This window comes from Geospiza fortis, unplaced genomic scaffold (genome assembly GCF_000277835.1).
Source record: "Geospiza fortis unplaced genomic scaffold, GeoFor_1.0 scaffold138, whole genome shotgun sequence".
NCBI classification, from domain to species: domain Eukaryota; kingdom Metazoa; phylum Chordata; class Aves; order Passeriformes; family Thraupidae; genus Geospiza; species Geospiza fortis.
In genome coordinates this window covers 3,542,790-3,568,403 of record NW_005054307.1, presented here as the reverse complement: position 1 = coordinate 3,568,403, position 25,614 = coordinate 3,542,790, and the positions used below count along the sequence as shown (strand labels likewise).

Genomic DNA, 25,614 nt, shown 5'->3' with positions numbered 1-25,614 from the left:
GGCTGTCCCCGGACCCTGTGCGCTGCATCTGCCGGCTGCTCTCGGGACTGCCCCTGCCTGTCACGCCCGTGCTGCCTTTAATTTAAATGCCCTTAGCGACGCTGAGTGCTCTTTATGCCAGCCAGTAACAACACTGTTTTTTTCCCTGCAGTGGACCGCAGTTCGAAGAGGAGACAGGTGAAGCCTTTGGCAGCTTCGCTGCTGGAAGCTTTAGATTATGATAGCTCTGATGACAGTGATTTTAAAGTTGGAGATGCTTCAGGTAAATATGCTTTCTCATCTCCTCTCTTCAGAATTATCTCATTTTTGGTTTATGGTGTTCATTTAATATCATATAGGAGGCAGAATGCTTGTAGTGAGTCTGCTGGGACTTGGAGCCCCTTTAAGGGAGTGACTTGATTGGATAACTGGGAATCAATACTTCAGTTGTGATTATTTTTTTACAACAGAAACCTCATGATTGTGAAGCAAGTTTTGGTAGAAACATTTGAGTAGCTTTTGTGCAAACTGCCTTAACTGTATTTGCTGCTTTTGAGTTCTTCAGTGTAGGGATAGTTTTTGGAATAGTCACTGTATTTAATATTGAAATAAGAATCTAAAGCCATTTTGTTTTGAACAAGTCTGGATAATAGTTTGTTTTGGACTTACAAACTTGACTTTTTCTCAAGGTTAATTCTACTCGGTGAGTAAGAACCTAAAGCAAAAAGATAATCTGTTCTGGGTTTTATTGTTTTTTACAATAGACAAACTTAGAGTGTCCATTCAGGTAGAAATATGCAGAAAAGTGTACATGTTTCATACTAGAAGGAAGTCCTTACCACAGAGAGTTGTTGCTTTGCTGTCTTTTCTATATGTGCAGATTCCTATATCTGCAGTGAACATTCACAGAAACTGAAAATAGACAAGATGGCCAAAATAAAATTAGTAAACTCAAGTATATTGAAAGAAAGGGGAAGAAGGGATAGGACCATGTTGGTCAATAAACTGCACATTAGATGTTCTGTGGTGTATGCTGAGGGAAATTAAGAAGAAGATGCAGGATGTGTAAGATGTGAGGGAAGCATTATGACAGCTTATCAAATAACTTGGCTTTGTTATTTCTGCACTGGGGATGCTGGTGTATCTTTTGTGTGAATGTATAGTGCAAAAATATTCCCATTTAAAGGCTTATTCTTTAGCATTTGGCAAGTTCCTCTGCATTGATGAACTTAAAAATTCTTAATAATAATTCACCCAATGTCAGGTTTAAAGTATGCCCTAGTGCTCCTTGTTTGTTTTGGTTTGGGTGGTTGGTTTTGTTCTTCTCAGCACCTCTTCCCCTAGACTTAGACATATTTCCCTTGGTTGTTCTGGTAGAGCAGGCTGCAGTGGCTTAAGAGGGTAAAACTGATGTCATCTTACAATTTCATTGTCAGACTTTTGGGGGCTTCTTTTGTCTACTCTTTTAATTCTGTTCTGAGGCTTGTTGATCCTTTCTTTTGAATAAGGATATAATTTACCATGAAAGAAAATGGTTTATAAGTACTAAAGAAAATCTCTGTGCTTTGAAACAATAATGTAGGCAGGATTTAAGGGAAGACAAAGATTGGAAAGGGAGTATGGGTGATGAACACATGATACAGAGCAGTATATTAGTTGGTCAAAAGACAGTAATTTATTAAAAGTAATGAATACAGCTTTCTGGCTCAACATTTTTTGAGTGTAGAAGATTCATTTGTAATTGCTGTCCTTTTTGACTTTCAGGACATTGTATATATACTAGAGGGGGCTGGTCAGTATCTACCCCTGAGTGTATTTCAAAATCAATTTCACTTTGAGGAAGTTGAATGGATTTTCCTTTAAATATGCAACACTGAATTGAAACAAGCATATGAGGAAAAAACCAAGTTCTGCTAAAAATGTTTTTTTCTAATTGCTGTTTTGTGTTGCTATATCTCATGAAGTGTTGTTTTAGCATTTCCAAACTTCTATCTGTCATTTGTAGGAGAAATTAATGTTCTGTTTAATAACACTTTGAAACAGCAAGAGAATTTGACATCTTACACTTTATATGGAGATCATCAGTGTGGAAAAAGAAATTTGTGAGGGCTTGGAGAAGTTGGGGGATAAAAAATTGCTACAAATAAGAGTTTCTTACGTGTAATACAAGTTTAAATGAATAGTTGCAGGAAATCAGAATCAGAACATCTGTACTGGTTTAAAATGAAGCTGGTATAACATACTTTTAAATTTGATTGCACTTAGTCCATTTCAATTTGGCTGGAGGAAATGATTAAATAGAGGGATTTTCTTACACACACACATACATATATACACACACACACATATACATATATAGGACTCTCCATGAGCAGTCTGTTGCAAATCAGTATTTAGAATTTGCTTGAATTCAAAATGACATTGTATAGTTTGCTTACAAAAGGAAGTAAGTGTGTCAGAAGTAAGAACCAGTCTGCATTGAGTATGAGCATAAATTATACTATGGTAATTCCACAGGTCCATGGCATATCTTTATGTTTATTTCATTCACAAATGCACGTATAGGTGTTTAAAATAACAAAAAAAATTGAAAATTAGGTTAAAGAATTATTTAAATATGGATTTAAAAGAATTCTGAAGTTGTTTTCTCCCTGATGACTGTGTTGTGTCCACATGTGTGAGCTTTAGGATCTCCAGTGATATGTACTGTATGTACTATATACTATGCAAATATATGGGGACTGAATACAGAAGACCTCAACTTTTACACACCTTCATTGTTCTCCCAGATTTCTGGGAATAAGCAATGCAGTAAGGATTTGAGAAGTTGGTATTAAATGCTTTTGGGAAGCAGCTGGCATTTCTGATTTTTTGTTTTCAGAGTCCTGGCACCTTGGTACATTTTTTCATTATAAAAAATATTTCAAATCACCTAACCTGTATTTCCACCAAAAATTCCACCGGCAACATGGACTTTTAGTTTCAGTGTAATTTATTTCTTTTCTTTTGGGTTTAGGTCATACCAGCAATCAGTTGACCTTTTCTGCTTAAAAGATCTCAACATTCTGACATCTCTTTAGAGAAATTGATTTTAGAACTGTTGCATTCTTGTAAATTTACTTAATGTAAATAGTTTTCAAGCCTCCTGGATTTTCATTGTGTTCATAGTGAACAAAGTAATTTTTAATGGCTTCTCTGTTTCCATTAGGGATGCCATTTTCTAAAGTACTGTATTCTTTTCGTTTCTGTAAACATCTTGAAAAAATTGTTCCATGAGAGAAACTGTCATATGTAATCTTAATGTGGGATCAATCAAAAGTACTGTCCCTTTCGAGTCAGAGTGTACAAACATGTGACTTGAAATGATGGTGCTGAAATATACTCAACCTAAAGCTTTTAATAGTATCTTTTACAATACATGTCAGTTATTTGAAGTTTTTCTTGTAAGTAAACTAAAGCATGCTTTGGGGAGTCCTTTTTTTATTTTTTTTTCTGCATTGGAAGCAGCTGGAGATACACCAATGTCAGAAATCAGAGTACTGGTTTAGAGTAATTCCCAGCAGGATTCCAAAGCAAGAATTTACTACTTTTCTTCTCTCTCATCGGTGAATTCAGTCAGTTTTGTCAGTGCATATACTGAAATTGAAATCATACAGAGGAATGTAGTGGTCCCTGAGCAGCAATCATGTGTGAATTTAAGGACTGGTTGCTATTTCAGTGTAGCTGAGAAGAAAATAACTGAATGTTGCCTGTGAAGAACTCAATCCTGTCACTACTTGTGCTACTAGTCTTGTTGACTCAAATTTTTTTTTTTTGGTGTTGAGTGTGAAGCCTGACATGCATATATATTATGTACTTAATGTACTTTTCTTGCAGTTGAAGTCAGTGGAAGATCTGTTTTTAAAACAAGAAATGATCTACATAAATGCATATATTATCTATTTTAAAAACCCTGTGTCTTGATCTAGAAATAAAAAGTTGCAAATATCATTATCTTTATGTAACTTTTTTCCTTTTAGCACAATGGAGATTACACTTTTGCTTTCCTATACAGAATATTGTAATATAAAGAAGTGATTGTGAAGGATCAAAATACTGTAGTGTTTAACAGTACTGAAATCTTGATGAAGAAACAAATATATTTGGTTTTTTAGACTAAACTAAAATGTTAGGCGAGAGTAAAGTTGCAAGATGTTTCAGTAGACAGTGAAGGTAAAAGAAAATATTGTCTAGTTAATCGTTATTAAATGATGATGTATTTCCATATTAATGTGTAGTTCCTGAGACTGGAATTCACAAGAGTTTTTTCTAATTGAGAAAATGGAAAATATCAGCAGTATGTTGTTTTGGAGTATCTTCATCCCAGGTAAAACTTTTGTCTGTACCGATGTCTGCCACTCTTAAGTAAAACTTATGAGTCATTGACAAGATTTTCAGCTTCCATTTTCATTGCAAACACTGGGATTTCTGTTATTCCAGGTGCTTGCTGACAAGCAATTGGTAGGGCACCCAATTTCATCAGTGTTCTAACCTTGTAAATGAGGCACTTCCTAATGACTTATGTCAAAATTGGCAATCTTTAGTTTTGAGTGGTTTTCAGTACATCTACTGAAATGCCATATGACATAATTATTGCTACTGTAAAAGTGAGAAAGCTGCTTACTAAATGACTTTCCTTTGTTCCCTTTCCATCATTTTTTCTATAAAACTAAATGCTTGTTTTCTGAGATGTGTAATTGTGGATCAGTGGTCAGTTTCATGTCCTGCTCTGCCCAGTCTCCATCTGCAGTTAATACATATTAGATACTTCTTTTCAAAACATTATTTGAGAAGAAAGTTTCTCTCTGTAGGGCTGTAGCATCTTAATCTATATTGGTTTGGTTTTGTGTGTTTTTAATCATGTTATTTTGGACAGTTCAATTTTTTTAACTACCAGCACCACTGATGTTGAATTGCTGGTAGTCTACCAGCAATTTTAATCATCATATGCAGCAAAATAGCGTAGAAAGCCAGGGCCCTATATCTAACTGATGTGTTAGATTCTCTTTCTTGGAATTATGTTGCAAGTGAGGTATTAAGCTTTTAGTTCTTGCTTATAGTTTTATTGATTGTAGCATAATGGACCTCTGTGTCTAATAGTCAGATGTAGTCACAATTTTACCAGTTACACAACTCTGCCTTTGGTAATTTAAAAATTCTTATTTTCCATACATGACCTAGGTTTTTCTGCCTCTCTTTTTACATCCAGTTATTAATATTATAGCCTTCTAGTTAGTTTAAGCATTTCCTTAAGGTGTTATAGAGTCTTTATTTGTGATATCTAGATCAGATATGTGGGAAGTACAGCTGCTTTTGCATGTTTGGTATGGCACCTGTGCCAAGGATATTTTGTGGTACTGAAGCTGTTTTTCTGTAAGGAAATTTATGGCCAGAGGCTGTTGACAAACACTTCCAGTAGTGCTTTCCACATTTCCCATCCATCAGGATGCACCTGGGTGGGGGAATTGTACGTGGTGCTTGACGTGGTGTTTTAGCAGAGATCACTAGGTAATTTCACATATCTTGTCAAAGGGTAGTTGTTTGCCTTGTGATGGGGTTTTCCCCCAGGGAGGGTAAAGTTCCAATAGATAAGATGGTGTGGTGGTGTGACATTAACCTCATCTGCATCCTGGTTTTTGTCACTGCTCTCAAAAAGAGGGTATAAGGCCACTGTAGGCTATTTGTCACATGATAGCTCGATTATTATTGAATAATATTATTTAGCAGTGATAACTTGGTAGTTGCTTTCTGTGTTGCATGATCAACTTTTCAATGTTCCAGGACCCTTGATTATATTTGTTGTAGATAGCTTTGAGCACTTCAGAAAGGCTCAACCACGTAGGATTTGGTGCCAATAAAGGAACTTTCTAAAATGATTCCAAATGCTTCTCGTCTATTATTTGGAATTTGTTAAACTTTGTTAGTGGAAGAGCCAAGTCCAAAATTGAGTCCATGATTGCCTTTAACCAGCTTATCCTTTAGAGTTCACTTAAAACGATCAATAAAGCTGTTTTTCAAAGAGCTGCTTATTAAGCTAAATACTGCATTGAAGAACCAAACTGTCTCCTGTGAGTGGTTGGCCAGGTACTTTTGGAGTGCAGCTCTTGCTCTCTGTATGCATTAATTTTCTTAGAATGTTGAAAAAATACCTGGAAATTGTGGGGTGTCGTATTTAAAATTGTAAAATGGTCCTGCAAAAAACCCTGGGAGGATTTTTTTTTGTTGACTCATGTAATGATTTCGGTAGGTTTACCCTGAAGTCTTGTGCCTCATACATGTTATATACAAGACTCGACAGCTGAGTGGAGTGTTTCTTTATTACACTTTTCTTTTTGTTTGTTGATTCTGTAGCATAATGTTCGGTTCTTTTCAGAATTATCCTCTTTAGATTTGAGTGCCACCTGCTGTTGTGCTTAGTACAGCCAAAGATACAAGGTATAGAGGAATAAATGATGTCTTTCTCCCAACTGTTATCTCTCCTATTTGTCCTCAGTGGAACTCTGTATTCTTCGCTATTTGATGGTGTATCTAGCCCCATCTTTCACTTAGAGCAGCTTTACTTCTCTCCTATAGGGAATGACATGATATGGTTGCCAATTTGAAAGAGCCATTCTTTAAGCATTTCTTTCAAGGAGAAAATTGTATACTGCAGCCTCTTCCTCAGTAAAAGTGCAGCTGACAGAAGAAGACCTGTAAAAATTGCTGTTATCACAGAATAGCTCTTTCTAGAAAAGCACATATCACAGTGGATGCATTCAGATCAAGGAGAGATATCTCTTACTATGGATATCTCTGGTGTGTATATGAATGTATAAAGGAGAGTAGAAAGCAAAATGTGCAGGCAGAAGGCAAGAGAAATTGAAGGAGGGAAGCGAGTGAAAATAGTGCTTATTTGCTCTCTGCTTTAAGTTATTTCATTGTGTATTGTTGATGTACATGAATCAATGTTAATAAATTAGAGTGCTGTTAGAGGTCAAACTATACCAAGCTATTCCCTCCAAAACAAAATGAAAGCTTAAATTGGCAAGAAGTCTAAGACTATTTAGAAATGCATCAGCACAGTTAAAGCATCAAAACAAATGTCTGTCATAGATTTACAGTGGGGAAATAATGAAAGCTAAGTTAAATATTTCAATTAATTTTGTATTACTTTATTTACAGTAAGACAAATAGTGCACATAAGCCCTTGGCACCTGTGAAATGAGATACAAAATACATTTTGCTTTAAGTATACAATCTGTGATATGTCTAGTATGAGAGTATAGCTTTAGGAGTTACTTGTAAAATGTTTATGGGAACTGGTGAGTATCCTAGAATTTTAGACTTGTGTACTCTGGAAGAGACTTTTTGAGGTAGAGTCCAGCTATTATCCTAGCACTGCCAAGCCCACAACTAAATCATGTCCCTAAGTGCCACATCTACACATCTTTTAAATATTTCCAGTGTGGTGACTCAGCCATTTCCCTGAGGAGCAGCCTTTTCTGTGAAGTTTTTCCTAATAAGCAACCTAATCCACCGCTGTTGCATCTTGAAGCTGTTTCATCTTGTTTCATCACTTGTTACATGGGAGGAGAGACTGACCCTCCCCTTGCTAAGCCTTCTGTTCAGGTGGTTGTAGAGAGTGATAAGGTCTTTCAAAAAGCCTCCTTTTAGCCAGACTTCTGCTCCAGACCTTTCACCAGCTCCACTGTCCTTCTCTGGACACACTCCAGCATGTCAGTGTCTTGAATTGAGAAGCTCAGAACTGGACACACAACTGGATTTGAGGTGTGGCCTCACCGGTCTGAGTAAAAGGGGACAGCAGCTGCCCTGGTCCAACTGGCTTCAGTATTGCTGGTACAGACTAGGATGCCACTGGCCTTCTTGGGCATGTGCGGGTCTTGTTCAGCCAAATGTCAACCAACACCCCCCACGCTTTTCCACTGAGCAGCTTTCCAGCCCCTCTGCCCCAGTCTGTTGTGCTGTATCATCTTGATGGCATTCAAGATGATCTGCTTCCATGGTCAGGCTGGCAGGACTGACTGGAGTTCCCTGGATACTCCTTCTTGCAGATGGGTATCACATTTTTTTTTAACTTCTAATCATGTGGAGTCTCCCTGGTTAGCCAGGATTGCTGGTATATGACTGAATGTTGCTCATTTGGGCCCACAGATGTGTGTGCATCTGAGAGATGTAGCAGATCACTGACTATTTCCCCTTGGGTTGTGTGCTTCATTGTGCTCCCTGTGTCTGTCTTCTAGTTTAGGGGGATGGATATGCAGAGAACAATGGGTCTTGCTGTTAAAGAATGAGGCAAAGAAGACATTAAGTATCTCAGCCTTCTCCTGATCCTTTGGCACTGTTTCCTTTTTCATTCAGTAAAGGGCAGAGATTGTCTTTAGCCTTCATTTTGTTGATTATGTATTTATTATCTTTTATGGCAGTAGTCAGATTAAGTTCTAATTGGTCTTTGGCCCTTCTAATTTTTCCCCTGAAAAAAAAAAAATTCTCTCTCATATCATCCCTGTAGTCTTGAGTTGCCTACCCCTTCTTCCAAAAGAGCCAAATTCTCCGTGTTCTTCTGAGTTCCAGTCAAAGCTTTCAGCTCTCTGTTCAGGCAGATCAGTCTTCCATACTGCTGGCATAGCGATGGCTTGCTCCTGTGCTTTTAAGATTTTCTTGAAGAATGTCCAGCCTTCCTGGACTGCCTCCCAAGAGACTCTGCTGACCAAGCCTCTCAACAGGGCATCATCTCTCTGAAAGTCCAGGATAGAAGTTCTGCTGACCCCCTTCCTTGCTTCTCTGAGAACTGAAAATTATCATTTCAAGTTTGCTCTGCCCAGAACACCCTCCAGTCATCACATCACCCACAAGGCCTTCTCTGATCACAAGTAACAGGTCCTGTGGGGAGTCTTTGCTAGTAGGCTCCTTCATTGTCTGTGTCAGGCAGTTACCTTCCACATGCTCCAGGAACATTCTGGACCAGTTCCTCTCTGCTGTATTGTGTTTTCAGCAAACATCTGGTAACTTTAAGTCCACTATGAGAATGAGGGCTAGTGGTTGTGAAACTATGGACTGCTTATAGACTATTTTGCTTTCCTCGTCATCCTGGTTGGGTGGTATTTAACAGACTCCCACCAGTATTGCCTTGTTGGACTTTCCTGAGTCTTACCCTTAAACAGCCACATTGTCCTTACACCCTAGACAATCAAAACACTCCCTAACATATGGGGCTACCCCACCACCTCTCCTTCCGTGGCTGTTCCTTCTGAAGGGTTTATAGCCATCCAGTGCAGCACTCTGGCTGTCCGTGTTATCTCATGTCTACATGCGGGACAACTGTGTCATAGTTTTACTGCTGCTCAGTGGCTTTCTGCTCCTCCTGTTTGTTGCCTGTGCTGAGTATGTTGGTGTAGAGGCACTTCAGCTGGGCTATTGATCTCTCCAGCTTTTTGGGGGAACAAGCCCTAAGTCTTACCATGACCATTTTAAGTCACGTCTATGTTTTCTAACACATAATAACCCTTGAGTCTTTACTGCTGAAGGGATCTCCCATTCCCTACCTCCACTGAGGTGACAGTCCGTGCTAGACCTTTCTAGCATGTTGTTCCCCAAACATTGGTGTGCTGTCCTCAGGCATATCTCTAGGGAACTTGGGTTTATTCCTTTCCCCCTTCAAATCTAATGTAGTCTTTCTGTGAGCCCTGATAACTCTTATGCAAGGATCCTTTCCCCCCTCTTTGTATCTGGTATGCCCTGTCTGTTGCCAGCAGGCCTGGTATCCTATAAACTAACCCATGATCAAAAACCCATTAAAGATGATCTGAGCCAACCCCCTGCCTTGGTTAGAAACTTATTTCACTGACCAGATTGTTTAAATCCCCATCCCACCTGACCTTGAATATTTTCAGTGATAGGGCACTGTTCCAGTGTCTCACCATGCTCATTGAAAAGTTTCTTGTGTCCAATCTAAACCCTACCCTCTTTCAGTTTAAAACTGGTTCCCCTTTTCCTGTCACCACAGGCCTTAGTAAAAAATCTCTCTCATAAGCTCTGTTCTCTCTGGAGCCTTCTCTTCTCCAAGCTGAACCACCCCAACTCTTTGAGCCTGTCTTCTTGGAGTATTGCAGCCTTCTCACCATTTTTGTGGTCTTTCTGTGGAGGTACTCTCTCTTCATGAGGAAAGGCTGAGAGAGCTAGGCCTGTTCATCCTGAAGAAGAGATGTCTGAGAGGGGCCCTCATCCATGTCTATCAGTGTCTGAAAGGAGGGTGTTGAGGGTTGACCAGGCTCTTTTCAGTGCCAAGAAATAGGACAAGAGGCAATGGGCAGAAATGATCCATAGGAAGTTCCACTTGAATCTGAAGGAAAACTTCTTTAGTGTGCAGGTGGCTGAGCACTGGGCAGATTGTCCAGGGATGTGCAGTCTTCCTCACTGGAGATACTCAAGAACTGTCTGGATGCAATCCTGGGCAGTGTGCTCTGGGATGACCCACTGTGGTCCCTTCCAGCCTTACTCATCCTCTGATTTCGTAGCCAAACAAATTATTGTGACTTGAAAACAATTATTTTGGATTGCCTGTTAGTTAATACTGGTTTTATTTCTTGTGCATGCCTGATTCATGTTCTACTCGTTCAAAACTTCAGTTAATTATCTTGTACTTTGATTACTACAATTAAGGCTAATAGGTGTGGAGAAATGACTGAGTTATGTTTTTCTGAAAGATGTGAAAAAAACTTGTGGTTTTTCTGGACCTCTAAAGGTTAGAACATATGTTGGAAACTTCTGGTTTTTATTAGGTTGTAAGGGGATGGATTGTTTTGTTGTCCTAATCAGTAATAGTAGCACTTAGGGCTTTTTTTTTGTCAGTAGTTATATAATCTCCTCACTGAACACTTCCACATGCAGGTATATGCAGAAGAAGGCAAAACTGACCATTATATTGAAGTAACAACTGGCTAATCATTGGCAATGTTCTTTGAGGTGGAAAAAAATGCCATAGGAAATGACACACTGTGCACACCTACCTCAGTGTCTATTTGGATTTATACAGAGCTGAGTGTACAGAGAAATTCTCTGTGTAAGGTGATACTGAGTGGTGGAGATTTTTGGCTTGTAACTAAAGAAGTCAAGTTTTTTTTTTTTTTTGAATTTGCGAGCATCGACAAGATGTGTTCCATCTTTGCATCTGCATGACAGCGGATCAAGAACTTGGTGCTGGCTTTGAGCAAACTGAAAACTGTAGCCACTGCCTAATTGATCTCTGCATTGGATCAGGAAACTATATTTTCTTTTTAAAATTAAAAAAAAATATTTTCTGAGTTTTCCTTCATTAAAACAATACTATGAAAGAAAAGCAGTAGATTCATATAAGATTAGGGATAGCAAGGTGGATGCTGTTTATGAAGTTTAGCAAGTTCACATGTAATTTTTCAATATCTTTTACATATTCTTTGTAGTAAAAATGTCTCTTTTTTATATAAAAACCTTTCTTTTTTCTTTTTTGTTGCTCATGTTGGCATGTGTTAATGAAATAGTGAGTACATGCAGAATAGTACCGTATGAGTAGTGTAAAGTTAATGCATTGTAGTGCAGCTGCAATGCTGAGGGAGGCATAGTTTATGTGGGATTAATAAGTGAACTAACCTTAAAAATTAAAAGAGCCCTCAAACCCAGAAAAACAAAGATGTATTAAAAAAGAAAGTGTGGGATTATCCATATTATTATTAGAACTAGCTATGTAAACTTTCATTTTGTAATTTCAAACCTCTTCTATTGGAGAGCTATTTTATTTTGAAGATGTAGAAAACACCTCCAGAAATTAAAAACTGGAATGCTCTTTCTTTAAGATGTGACTTCACATGGAAATTACTGTGCTACTGCTTTTTGTTAATATGAGCTACAGTTCAAAGGAACATACAATGCTCATTTAATAAGTTCTACCATCTTTTTTTTTGGCATCTTAAAGTGCACACATGTTTAACAGATTCTCAACATAGCACTCGAAATAGCAATATTTGGACATCAGCTGAAAAAATAGGTGGAATACCTTATGAGGGAGGAACATGCATCATTCTTTTGTTTAACAACTTGCTTCAAGAGATTTTATTTTTGGGGGTTCATTTGTGTCGGAACTTTTTTTAAATTTTCATATGCTCAACAGATTCTGAAGGAAGTGGTCATGGGAGTGAAGATGCATCTAAGGACAGTGGTGAAGGTTCCTGTACTGGATCAGAAGAAAATATCTTGGAGGAGGAACCGGCAGAAGAGAAAGTAGAAGAACAGCAGCCGAAAGCCTCCACTGAAGAAGTACCAACAACAGACAAAGAGGTAATTAAAACTGAAAAGAAAGACCAGGAAGATGAAGAAGAAAAGCCAAAAAAGAAGAAAGAGAAGGAGAAAGCAGCTGAACCTGATGCTGTGGCTGATGAGCAAACAAATGAACCAAAAAAATGGAATTTGCGCAGGAACCGACCCCTGCTGGATTTTGTATCGATGGAAGAGCTGAATGATATGGATGACTATGACAGCGAAGATGACAATGACTGGCGGCCTACTGCTGAGAAAAGAAAAGGAAAGAATGCGCTGAAAAAAGAGGGGAGTGATGGAGATAACGAAGATGATGAAGATGACGGGAGTGGAAGTGATGAGGATGACAATGATGAGGAAGCTAATGAGGAAGATAATAGCAGCACGGCTAGCGATGGAGGATCCAAGAAGAAGAAGAGTAAAGTTCTTAACAGGAATAATGCAGATGATGAGGAATTGACAAATGATAGCCTGGCTCTTTCACAAAGCAAGAGTAATGAGGTAGTGCTACCAACTTTCTATAATATATCTGTTGACAAATGGAAACTACTCCCCAGTAGCTATTCTGTTAATATTAAAAGTTAAACTGATTAGCTGGGCTTGTGTTCACACAATAATAAGTGAATAAGTGAAGCAGGAAAGATTATGCTAAATAGGCACAGCATATTAAATAACCTTGCTTGGACCATTTGACCAATCTAATGCCACTAAAGTCGATAGTAGAACTTCTCTTGGCTTTACAGAGATTGGATTAGTACTAAAACAAATAGGAGGTCCAGTATGCAAACCAACATATGTAAGCAAGTGTTCTAGTTCTGTTTTAGTATAAATGTTGTATACGAAAGCTAAAAGCATCCGTGACATAATCATAAAATAGATGAGTGAGGCATTATTCTTTGCGACAAACATCAAAGTCTGAACAAAGTTCACTTATGGAAGAATGCACACTAGGTTTAAAATCAAATAGAATAATTATGATAATTTATCTTGGATTTGCTTATAATAGTCGCAAATGAACTAATTTCTTACCATACTAAACGCATTTGGGTACTAGGAATATTATGTTAAATATTTTCTGATTGCAGAATGTGAATATTATATATATGTTTAATAAAGTAACCTTTTTTTCCCTATGCACAATTACAGTTGCCTTGAAGATTGTGCCTGTGGAAAAATTAGGATACCAGGTTGTCACTGTGGCTGACTTCATGTTCTGCAATAGCAAAATTCTGAACAAAATAAAAAGATCTGCTATAAAATCTATATTCAGTTTATGGGATATAATCACAATGTCAACATAACATTTGAGAAATGATAGTGATATGATATTATTAAAAGTTCTGCTGTTCCCTTTAAACTTTGTTTTAATATGTAAAATGACAGGGGACTAAACAGTATTTGGATTTGGTCCATTTTCGATAATTTGATAGGTATTATATTTATATTTATATATTATTGCAAGTGAGCTGTACTGTTTTAGCTACTAGTAATAATTGGGATTGAAAAAAAAGCATGATTTGTTTGATTTTTTTTCCTTTTTAAACTTTTTGTATAGGCATCTTCTTTCCTTATCAGGCTCTGTGATTCTCTTATTATTACCTATATTTTCTTGGTTCAGGAGCTGAAAGTACTCTACCAATACTAATGATCAGAACTTGTAACAGAGAGGGGCAGTTTTCTTTCAGAGTTGCTTCCCATATCAAAATGGAGATGTGCAGCTGCATTCCTAGTGATATATTCTTCAGTTGAATTCCCATTGGCTTGGAAAAAGGGACCTGTTTGAGAAACCCAGAGATGTCTCTGATGTATCTTCTTTGAAGCTTCTTAGTATGCATGGATATCATATTCTGTTCATGCCTTAGATTTAGAACAGTGATCAGAACATAAAATCAAAATTGCAAATTTGAAGTTCAGATTATAATTTTGTAACCGATAATTTATCCTTTTTGCATGTACAGTGCTGTACTGTGTATGACTAGGTCTTTATCAAGAAGTTTTGCAGAAGTATCTGTAGACTGAATTATAGACTGGAAGGTTCAGGTTTCTGGTACTCAATATACTGTATTGTAACAGTATACCCTCCACTGCTACAATATTTTAAATTAGTAAAAACAGAAAAAAGAATAAAAAAAGTATTGTCTAACAGATGCATCTATCAAAGTCTCATCCCACTGCAGAAACTGAGTTCTTAGAAAACTGGGTTCTTCGATGGTCAAATCCATAATAAATTTAGGAAAGAATGTCCAGGTAATTCATTCCGAACATATTGTAGTGTCCTTTATATGCATTCTTCCTTTCTTTCCTTCGCTTATTTTTGGAGGATGGAAACCAGGGAGGGTGTTGGGGAGGGGTTGTTCAGTTCTTGTTTTCCTGATGTTTTTATTTGTTTACATATTGCAAAAGTATTTTGAGGTCTGCATATGCATTCTTTTAACATGCTGTGATTAAATACTACACACTTTTCTATTGTATTATGCACAGAATACAAAGTTAGCTTTCTTTCCTGAGGTCAAGCATCATTAGTACGTAAATGGTGCTTTTCTGTTTTTATAATTATGACCACTTTATAGGACTATTCTGTTCTCAGTGAGGTGGTGGTTTTATTTTCAATTTTCCCCTTTAAAGTTAAAAGTCTATGGGCATATAGGTTGAAATGCTCACTTTCTTCATTAATACCACAGAAATGGGAGTTACATAGTGATCCAGCTGAAATAATTTCTCCCAGTTCAGTAGGGAACAGGACTTGCTCAGAAGTCACAGCAGTTACTGTTATATGTAAAAGTTGCCATGTTTTGGATGAGTCTCTCAGGTGCTTACATAGACTAAAAGCAGAGGAGAGCAGCACACTTGCCAGTCACTCCCTCTCCGTGCCTGCATAAAAAAATAAGTTGCTCATCTGCTTTGTTTGACCTGGTAGCTGTTTTCCCATGAGGTGAACCTTAATAGTTGGGGATCCTAACATTAGAACAAAAATTTGATGCCCTTTCATCATTGCTTGTTTGTTTAGGTTTTTTGGTCCATGTTTTTTGGCCCATGTTCTCACTGCCTATACAGCTGGTGTTATTTCAGTGTTTTTACAATGCATTGCTGTTTCTTAATTTAAAGTAATACTTTGGGGTTTGTTTTGGTTTTGTTTTTTTTTTTTTAATTACCAGACCTTGGGCTTCTGTAACAGTAGAGATTATCAGTGTCTCTTAAACTTCTGTCAGTGAAGCCAAATGACAGTTTAAATCAAAGGTACTGTCAGAAAAAGCTGATCTGAGTTGTGATATGCATCAGAGAAATCTGTGCCGTAGCACAATTAATCTGCCAAAGTTAGGGAGCATCCACTCCCATTTTCCCATCTGTAATGTGAATGTAAGCTAAGCATGGGTATTTTGGGTAATGATGGGCTACAGTAATGTCCAGATTTATTTCTTTCCTCAAAATGCTTTGTTCTAAAAGCAGGATGTGGGAAGAGATGCTCTATAAGTCTGAGCTCCATATCAGGGAATCCTCTATTTTTCACAATTAGTTGCCTTCTGTAAGCAATGTGACTCTATGAATGTTCTTTTCTACTTATACATGAGCTCCTGTTCCCTTAGGCATAGTGTTGGTGCTGTATTTTATAAATGGTGAGTTGGAAACAGAAAAAAATGTTAGAGAGGGCATCTTTCACCCTGATTTTTTTTTTGATGCCACAGCAGTTTTGGAATATTTTCACACATTTGGAATGGTACCATTAGACTCTCAGCCTCTGCTTTGAAACTATTGCTTTTTCTTTGTACCACAGTGTTTATTTTTCACTATTGTGCTTATTTTCATACTTCCTTATATGTCTTCATATTAACAATAAAGGTAGCTCAAGCTCAAGTATAAAAATAAATGACTATGTATAGAGGCCATGAAACTGCAGAGGAGACCATGGCCCTGTCTCACAATGGTAATAGTAAGAAGACAATGTTCATTAAGAAAACTAATTTTACATGTAACTTTGGTTTATGAAGCATTTCTCTGTGTTTTCTTAGAAAAGTTCCCCATGAAAACCCACAATCAATTTAAGACCTGTGGTTCATATTGTAGGTTGCCAGAACAGGGCAAATCCTCACTCCTGTATATAATCAGAAGAACATATAGTTTTAATAAATTATATGGTTTTGCACAGATATGCATAAATTTGCATTAGAACAAAACCATACGGAGTTAATTTGTTGTACTTAAAGTGAGTAAAAACTTGGGAGGCTTGTATTAACTGTGTATTCTTGGATTTTTCAGAGCCATGTGATTTTTTAAATTTTAAGAAGATGAAGCAACTTTTCTGAATGTTGGAACATTTGAAAGTCACCTTTGGCCTTTTTTTAAAATTTGATTTTAAATGGCTTCTTAGAAATTCCATTTTGTAGACTATAAATGGTTCAAAGACATATGTTTCTGTCTTGAGGATTCTGTCTTTATGATTCTGTATTGAGGTTTCTGTCTTGACTCTCCTCTGACCTCTCGATCTTAACAGGTCTATAGGTTGTATTGACATCCATGCATCTCAGCTCTTGTATTCATGGAGGAAGTGTTTGGGCATTTTGACAACAAAGAAGCTTCTAGCATTTTGAAAATAATGTTCCATGGTTTTTTGATTGTGTTTCAAAAATTGAGCAAATAACAGATCTTCTGCTTGCTTTAAATAAAATTGCAATTCCTGGCTTAACCCATGTGTCTCCATTTTTCAATATCAGGACTCATTGATCCTTGAGAAGTCTCAAAATTGGAGTTCCCAGAAAATGGACCATATTTTGATTTGTTGCGTTTGTCTTGGAGATAACAGTGAAGATGCTGATGAAATAATCCAGTGTGACAACTGTGGAATAACAGTGCATGAAGGTAATACAACCATTCATTCTTGTTGCAGAAGGAAAGCATATGCTTTGCTTTTAATAAAATTTTGACTTACTTTCTTCAAACAACACCTTTCAATGCTGGGGGGGTATTTTTTTGTAATACTGCCTTGATATTTTTTAGTGGGGTAACACCCATCTTCTACTTGGCAATGCAAATATAAGAACCTGCGGTATGGGACATAGTCTACAGATACTGACACAATGAATGACAGTGTGCAAATATTGGAGCTATACACTGTATTTTCACTTTAGGATATTCTATTAATACATTTTGTCTTACCTATTTCAGTATATGAATTTGATAGCATAATTACAAAAGATAGTGAGAATAGGAGGCCTTCTTAATGGAAAGGTTATTTCACCTATATTTTTGCTATACTAAAACGGCAGAGAGGAGGGGAAGAAGAAGGGTATTCTCCATGGCGTGCATTTATAAGTGAAAACAGCTAGTCTTCATCTTCCTCATAATTTTCACTGACATTTTAAAACAGGAGAATTTTGAAGTTAGAACATACTCAAGGTGGTGTTTTGCTAATTCCTTCAAAATCTGGACCATGTGTGTGTAATAAATGTAGGTAATCTGGTTTTACAGAAATACTCTAGAATAATAATTTAGATGAATGTATGAAATTTTAACAGCTTTACGTGGAAGGTCAGACTGTATTGTGTGTTGTTGCTCTTTCTCTTGAGGTTGGAAGGTAGGGGAGATACTAACACAGAGAGGCACGCCTTTTTTGTTAAAAAGCAAAACCTTTTTTCTCCATTAATCAGGTTGGGGCTTTTTTCCTCATATCCTGTATATTTCAGGCCTTCACCCCTTTTTTTAAGTTTTCCCGGGAAAATGAGATTAAACTACTTCAATTATTGAAATAAAAAGAAAATAGGCTTTTATTTTTCTGGAGCATACAAGGCATTTATTTAATGTGACTCGCTTAATTTAATTTTTTATTAGAATGTCTTTCTAGGTAGGAAGTGGTTTTATAAATCCCATACTCACACTTCACTTTTCTCATACAAGATAGAAAACTGTTTCAGAACAGTAGTTGTCATGCATTGGGATTTAGTTTGGTTCTTTGCTTGGCGTCACTTAGGAAAGCGAGGATGGAATTTCTGTCCTGTCGTTCACATGCCCTACACTGTGTGTCCGTGTGTGCTTCTAGCTCTTGAACCTGTTGTGGTCTTTTGAAGAGCTAATCCATACTGTCAGTGTTACTTAGAGAGCAGTTGACACCTAATTTATGATGAGCTGGATCACACTCCAAGTGCCTTTGAGGGCATTAGTCAGGTCTTACTGCCTTCTAGAAGTGTTAGGCTCCTAAATTTATGTGTCGTGCAGAATTCCTTCTTCTGTATCCATGAAGTTTTTTGGAAAGTAATGCATAGAATATATTTGATTTGAGATACAGTAACTATCTAAAAGTTAGTTTTATAGAATCTTGATAGATCTTATTTTTCCCCTAGCACAGTCTAATATTAACTCACAAGGAACAAAAAAAGGATCTTTTGCTGGTAGTTATAAATGCATGCTTGAGAATTCCCCGAACATTACATCCAGTCAATACATCCAAACTTTAAAGCTGTGGAGCTCCCTGAAAATTTTTCCATAAGATTTATTTATTGATTGTAATGATTACTAAAGTAAAGAATAATTGTGATAGAAAAATGATCTTTTGCCACTTTAGGATGAAATGTTGGCAAACTTTTTTTTTATTCAAGAGGAGTATTTTAAAAATCTCCAAAAGATCACATCCTCATTTTACTTAGTTTACTAAACTTCTGTCCCTACAAAAGTAAGGTTATAGCTGGCTTTTCTCTAGAGGAAAGTAGTTCCATAGTTCACAAGTCGCTTGAATTTAAGTATTTCAAAATCTAGTTAAAAGTAATTACTGCTATTCTTTTTACACTGTTCCAGGCAAAGATTCCCTGTAGTCCCACTACAAAGAGTGCAATGTGTGCATTTCTTTTGTTGTCATTGCAACAAAGTAAAATAGATTAATTAAAAATATTTAATTTTAGTTTGTTCTGATAAGTTCTACAGTGTGTACCAGGTAATTGCCTATACATGTTGGTTAATTTTTCACATTTGTGGTCAAATGTTTAGTTAGGTCTTTGCAATTAATTTTAATAATAAATACTTGAAAGTGTATATGAAGTAGTTGTGAAGTTCTGTTTGAATAGGTGAAGTCTTAGAGAAAAATAAGCAAGCCGTGTATGTGAAAGTAATTGATGACTGTGATATAAATGTAAATTTCCACAGCAATAATTTGAAGCTGAACAATTTGGAGTTTTACTTGATACTTTATGTGTGTGTTTCATTGCTACGTATGCATGAATATAGTTTCAATAGAAATGGACAGTTATTTTGCTGTGTTTTTCTGTACTTGAATATTTTATAAGTAAGGGCAAGTGTTATTTTAAATCTGAGCATTTTTCAGTAATATTTTTGAATACTTGCTTGCAGCATATAAAAATATTGCTGTTGTGTTTAAACCCCTCTCAACCACCAAGCCCAACACAGCCACTTGCTCATTTCCCTGCTGTCAGGATCAGAAGAGAATGTGAAGGGTAAAAGCTGGAAAATTTGTGAGTTGAGTTAAAGACAGTTTAATAGAGAAAGCAAAAACCATGCACACAAGCAAAGCAAAACAAGGACTTAATTCGCTGCATCCCATGGGCAGGCAGGTGTTCAGCCATCTCCAGGAGAGCAGGGCTCTATCACATGTAATGATTACTTGAGAAGATGAACTCCATCACCCTAAACACCCCCCTTTCCTCCTTTTTCCCTTCACTTTGTATACTGAGCATGATGTCACGTGGTCTGGAATATTCCTGTGGTCACTTGGGGTCACCTGTCTTGGCTGTGTTTCCTCCCAGCCTGTCATGCACACCCAACTTCTTTGCTGGTGTGGCAGTAGGGGAAATAGAAGAGGCAATGTGCACATCTTGCTCAGCAATAACAAAAACATCTCTGTATTATCATCACTGTGTTCAGCACAAATCCAAAACATAGCCACATGTTTGCTGCTGTAAAGAAGATTAATTCCACTCCAGCCAAAAGCAGAATAGGTATTTAAAAAATTGGAACCTTTGAAGCTTTAATTTTATCCAGTGATCTTATATATACACATATGTTCAGTGACTTGGAAATTTCTGCACTCCTGCCCAGTGGTCACTGACTGACTATTTACTTCTGAATGCACGAGTAATACATGAAGACAGCCTATCATTAAGAAGTTGGAGTCCAAGCTAAAATGCAATGCAACAAGTACTCTTTGGTCCTGTTTGCTTAATCATTCAATTCTGCTGATTTCCAAAATAAATTGAAAAGTAGTTGAAAAGGTAATTACTATGTAATCATATAAACATGGCTTGCAACTTTGAGAATTTTTTTTTTTTATGTTAATAGAAGCAAGGTTTACTCTTAATAGCGTTGGCTTTGATCTGTACTTTGGAAATATATACCCAGATCACAGACATAGACTCTATTTATAGTCCTTTGTATTCTCATATGCAACTGCTTGGTAGTTTGAAAAATAAGTTCCAGTAATGAGCGAGTGTGTTTTGTAAACACATTGAAATCCAAGAATTTGGTTTTATTTTTTCCTTTAGTAGATATTTTGCTGTGGCTGCAGGTATCATGCTGTGTCCAGAAATTTGTTAAAATATTCGAGCTTTTGAATTTTTCAGAGCACAGTATTGAAGGAAGAGTCTCCTATTTATGAGTTGGATAGAAATCAATGTAGTGATCTTTACCTGTATGTAGGAAGAGAAATATGCCCATTTCCTGCAATCTGATTTATTCCAAAATGCCCAAAGCAAGCTGGTGGAATACCACAGGGGTTTTCTTCATAGTTTTTATGTGCAATTTCAAGTGGTATTATGAATAAGCCGTTTTCTCTTCTTCCCTATAGCATGGTAAATAATAATGTGCACTCCTTTCACACCCTACTGGTGTCCCACCCAGGGTCCCACATAGTGGTGATATTGACAATTTGGTGTTCTTCTCCTGAAGACCTTATTTTCTCCTTCTCCTTGTTGACTACTTTCTTCACTGGGAGGGGGTCCTACATCCTTGACTTATGCCTTGGTGCTCTGTTCAAGTGGAAGTTTAGTCTGCAGAACCTTTCTGGTGACTGAGAGAGGTTTTTCTATGACAGCCACCTCAGTTTTAATGTGAAGTTATTCATTAGCTGAGAAAATACTCCTCTGAGTCAAACCTACTTCTTCTGGACACCAGGGCTCCCTCCTGGGTATTTGATGCTACCACCTTTTCCTTTTGAGGGCCTGGTGCAGCAGCTGCCTGTTGAGTTGTGACTTGTGTTCCTGTTGGATTGCTTGCTTGCATTAATGAGCTGTTACATAAGGTCTTCCATGGAAAAAGAGGGATGATAACTCATCTGGGAACAATTGTGTCAGAGCTCAGGTGGAGGAGACAACATGGCCAAGAGTTAGAGGGGAGTTTTCATTCAGACCTAAAGTCATGGGCCTTTAATAAATACTTTTACTTGACTTGCTGAGGAGTTCTGAGTTGAGAAATTCAGTTTACTTTCTAATACAGCTGTTTACTCTGTGAGGTTCATATCACTTGCATGACCTCCATCACTTGTCCAAAAGCTGTCTTTGCACTGCAGACATGTGTCCAAAAATCAGTGGTTAGTGGAGTAAATAACTGGTTTGAATTGTAACTGCCTTTAAAACTGCATAAGTAGCATATGTCTAATGCTAATTTCATACCCACTCTTACACAATGCATTCGTCTGTTAGTTTGAAAAGCCTGTAATTAATTAATAAGTCCATCAATTAAAAATGTGTTATCATTTCACATATAAGGCTATCCCTTTCACATCCTCCCTCTCTCCCCCCGACAGATGAGAAAAAAAAATCTTTCTTACTGAATTTGTATAGTTGCTTTTCAGAATTTTTACTTCTGTATGAAGATAATTGTAATTTCTTTTTATAAAAGTCTTCTTTAGACACCAATCTGTCATTTTGGATACATGCATTTGTGCTAAGATCTTGTAATAACAGGACACCTCCAACTGTGTTGTCAGTTTTTTTGACATATTGATTGCAGTGTGTCTGAAGATGTCTGGCACACATCGTAGCATGTGCCACAAGTGTAGGTAGCATGCTTGCTGGTTGTTGTCCTTGGGTTAGTTGCTATGAGTTAAATGAGAAAAGTTCTACATTTTTTGAGCAGTTTCTTTTCCATCTCCTATCTTTGTTTCTTGCTGTACTTTGATGTGTATGTCAGAGAGTAAAAATTCTCATGCTAAAAGTGACTGTAGTTGACATATGCTCTACAGTGTAGTAAAACATTTTTGCATTTTAATTTTTCCCCTTACTGTGGTCTGCTGCTGTCTGGTATAAAAATCCATTTTTCAAAATCACATACTTTAGTACTCTCCATTTACTAAATAAAAATATTGTTCTGAATTTATGATGCATGAAATTATTAATGTATTTATTTTATACTGTTGGTCCAATTAAAAATTGAATTAAATATATTTTGAATGCTGTGATCTCACAACATTTAATTCTGCAAGCATAGGGTTTACCATATAGTTTGTGTTTCAGAGTATATATAAATGTAGTTGGTGCATGCAGATATTCTCTTTGGCAAAAAATTACCTTCCCAGAGAAACAGAGTACCAGCTGCAGCCACAAAAAGAACTCGGTCTCTATTTCTGCTTCTCTCAGCGGTATAAATTTCAGAACAATTGTTTTAATGGTATTATTTTAAAGTGTGTGCAATTTCTTTTTATTGACAATCACATGAAAATATAAGCTATTGGCAGAGTAAAATGACATCAAAATCAGGGAATAAAAAGGTCTGTTTTCTGTATCTAATGGCATACATTCAACAGACAACTTGGCTGTAATTGTAATATATAGATGCCATTAATGGAACAGTAAGTGGTGTGAAAATTTTACCTTCTTGAATTTCGTGTGTTTAAATTCATAGGTTAGTATTACACTAAACTGGATTTATTGTTTAGTGTTAATGGTGTTCAAAGAGGTGTCAGAAATGGATTTCTGATACAGAAATCTAAGAGTATACAAGCATGAGGATTTAATGACTTAAGTTCAAAAGGAGCTCTTAGGGGTATTCTGAAGATCCAGACTAGAATTTTTGCAAATGTTAGGGAAAAGCAGCATGCATTTTAAGCAAGGTGTTTAAAAGTTACTTGATTTTCTTCAGCATATTTTCCAGTCAAAGGTGCAGCTGGTTGACTTAATGCCAAATAGGTCAGAAGTGCAGTGATAATACTTGGAACCAGAAATATCCTTTACAGGTTCTGTATCCTTCCCCCTGTTGTCCTTTCAGGCCTGAAGTAGTCACACTGTACAATTGGAGTACTTTTAGAGGGAACCTAAAGGTTACCTCCTGATGCTTTTACTAAGTGAGCCCTTAGGTTGCTTTCTGTTCCAACATCAGCAATTTCCAATAATTCATTCAGAATTGTTGGATTGATCAACTTTAAATTGATCTTCAGTATAGGATGAAATGATTTACCAAGTAGCAGCTTTGTATTTGCATATCTATGCATTTTGAAGTAATGAAAATAATACTTTTTAAAATTTTTGTTAATTGGTACAAAATAATTTTTCCAGCATAGCAAAATAAGGCAGGTAGTAGTAAGTTGAACCTTTGTTGTACTCAGCATTTTTAAGGCTTCTAAAATGATTAATTTAATTTATATTTATATTCATGATTTAGACTTTGGAGTATACTGAAATTGGCTCTTACCAGAAGTCAAGAACAATTACAAAATATCTTCTGTGAAACCTAGATTCAGAGCCAACAAGGTTTTGTATTGCAGCTTTGATTCAGCAGCTTTATTGGGCAGCATACACCAGGTCAGCAACAGTCTTACAGACTAGATTTCCCTTCCTTCAGCTTTGTGGTAGACCAGATTGTTTTGATGTTTTTATCAGCAATGATTAATGGTAATCTAGTTTGTTTTCTACAGCTAAAGACCACTCCTTTTAGTTGTGACAATGTGGTGTTTAGCTTTTACTAAATGCCAGGTAGGTAAAAGAGTAAATGTCTCCTTATCTGTCAGATACCTTAAACTCTTTAAAGCTGTCACTAAGATTTATATACAAATTGGGGCAAAAAAAATGGGTTAAAAAGATGGTCTTTTTTTCCCCCCCCCACTTTAAAAAATGACATATATTTGTATTGTTATAGAAATAATGTTTAATGCCAACACATGTGTTAAGGATCTAAATAATTGCAGCGCATTTGTGTCATTTTCTAGGAGGAAGGATAAAAAACGCTCAGGTATAAATGACTGATAAGTATTATAAAGCAACTATTTCAGAATGAAGGTAAGACAGTTTGGGGAGGTCATCATTCTAATTTTAGTAGACTGATGGCATTTAGGCTAGAAAAGCAAATCTAATTACTTTCAGTTGGTGAAGAAGCATCAACTTTTGAAAGAAACTGATTATATTTTGCCATGTGGATTGAGGACAGAATTGCTGCATTGGTAATGTTAAGAAATTTGCAGTGAGTACTTTTAAGAAAATGTTAAAATGTTTTGAAGTCTAAAAGAATTACTAATAGGTTCATTAGCTCTGTGATAGCAATGAACCATGTGTTTGCACATTAGTGTTATTGCTGAAAAGGAGATTTGCTGGCATCTATTCAAAATTGTGTTATTAGAATTAAAAAAATACTTTGTGGAATGTTGCTTTAAGCTGATATCACATTATAAGGAAGATGGAGTGACTCTATGCATGAGCTGTATGATCTTGTATATCCCTAATGAAATTTGTCTGTGAACGCACATCTGCACATGACTTGTCCTTTCATTCAGTACACTTTTTATTATGAGAAGAAACATTCTGTCATTTTATATTAATTCTTATTGATGAGGCTCATCCTGTAATGGAAGACTATGTTTCTCAAGTGGTTCCTGCAGTGTTGCTTATTTCCTGAGTAGTTGCAGTATATTATGCAGACCTCTGTTTCTGTCACGAGGGGAGTTGGAGCACTGTTGCTATTTTATTACAGCCAGCGGGTAATGAAACAAAGTAAAAATTCATGTTGCTATTTAATTGCAGAATTGAGTAATTTTACTGCTTTGAAAGCACAAATTTTGACTTGATTGCTGCATTTGATAAATAGCTGAATGTAATTTTTTAGTAAAGTCTTCGCCGTGTTTTAAGTGTTGACAATTAGACATTTTTTCTCTTATTGAATAGCAGCTAAATGTTCAAAATGTGGGATATGAACAAAACAGTTTTGTGGTGATTAGCTTTAGTATCTTTCTTTTTGTCATTTGTAGTAGTACTAATACAACACTTGCTCTTGTGCAAAATTTAAATAACAAACCACTTTAAAGACACTGTTTTCCTAAATTTGTGGTAATTGAGCATGCACAGGCGCCTTAGCAATCATAAAGAAGACCCTAGTTGTACTGAAGAG

At 36.6% G+C, this 25,614-nt stretch overlaps 1 protein-coding gene across 2 annotated transcripts in view; it reads left to right on the top strand.

Annotated features, from left to right (window-relative positions):
- Positions 1-114: 114 nt before the first annotated feature.
- The window catches only part of PHF14 (PHD finger protein 14), a 161,663-nt gene continuing 136,163 nt past the window's right edge, over positions 115-25,614 (top strand). For both annotated transcript variants that reach the window (XM_031066749.1, XM_031066751.1), the window contains exons 1-3: positions 115-262; positions 12,161-12,807; positions 17,016-17,160. In XM_031066749.1, the coding sequence (XP_030922609.1) occupies positions 115-262; positions 12,161-12,807; positions 17,016-17,160 (940 nt within the window). The remainder of the gene's footprint in view (positions 263-12,160; positions 12,808-17,015; positions 17,161-25,614) is intronic.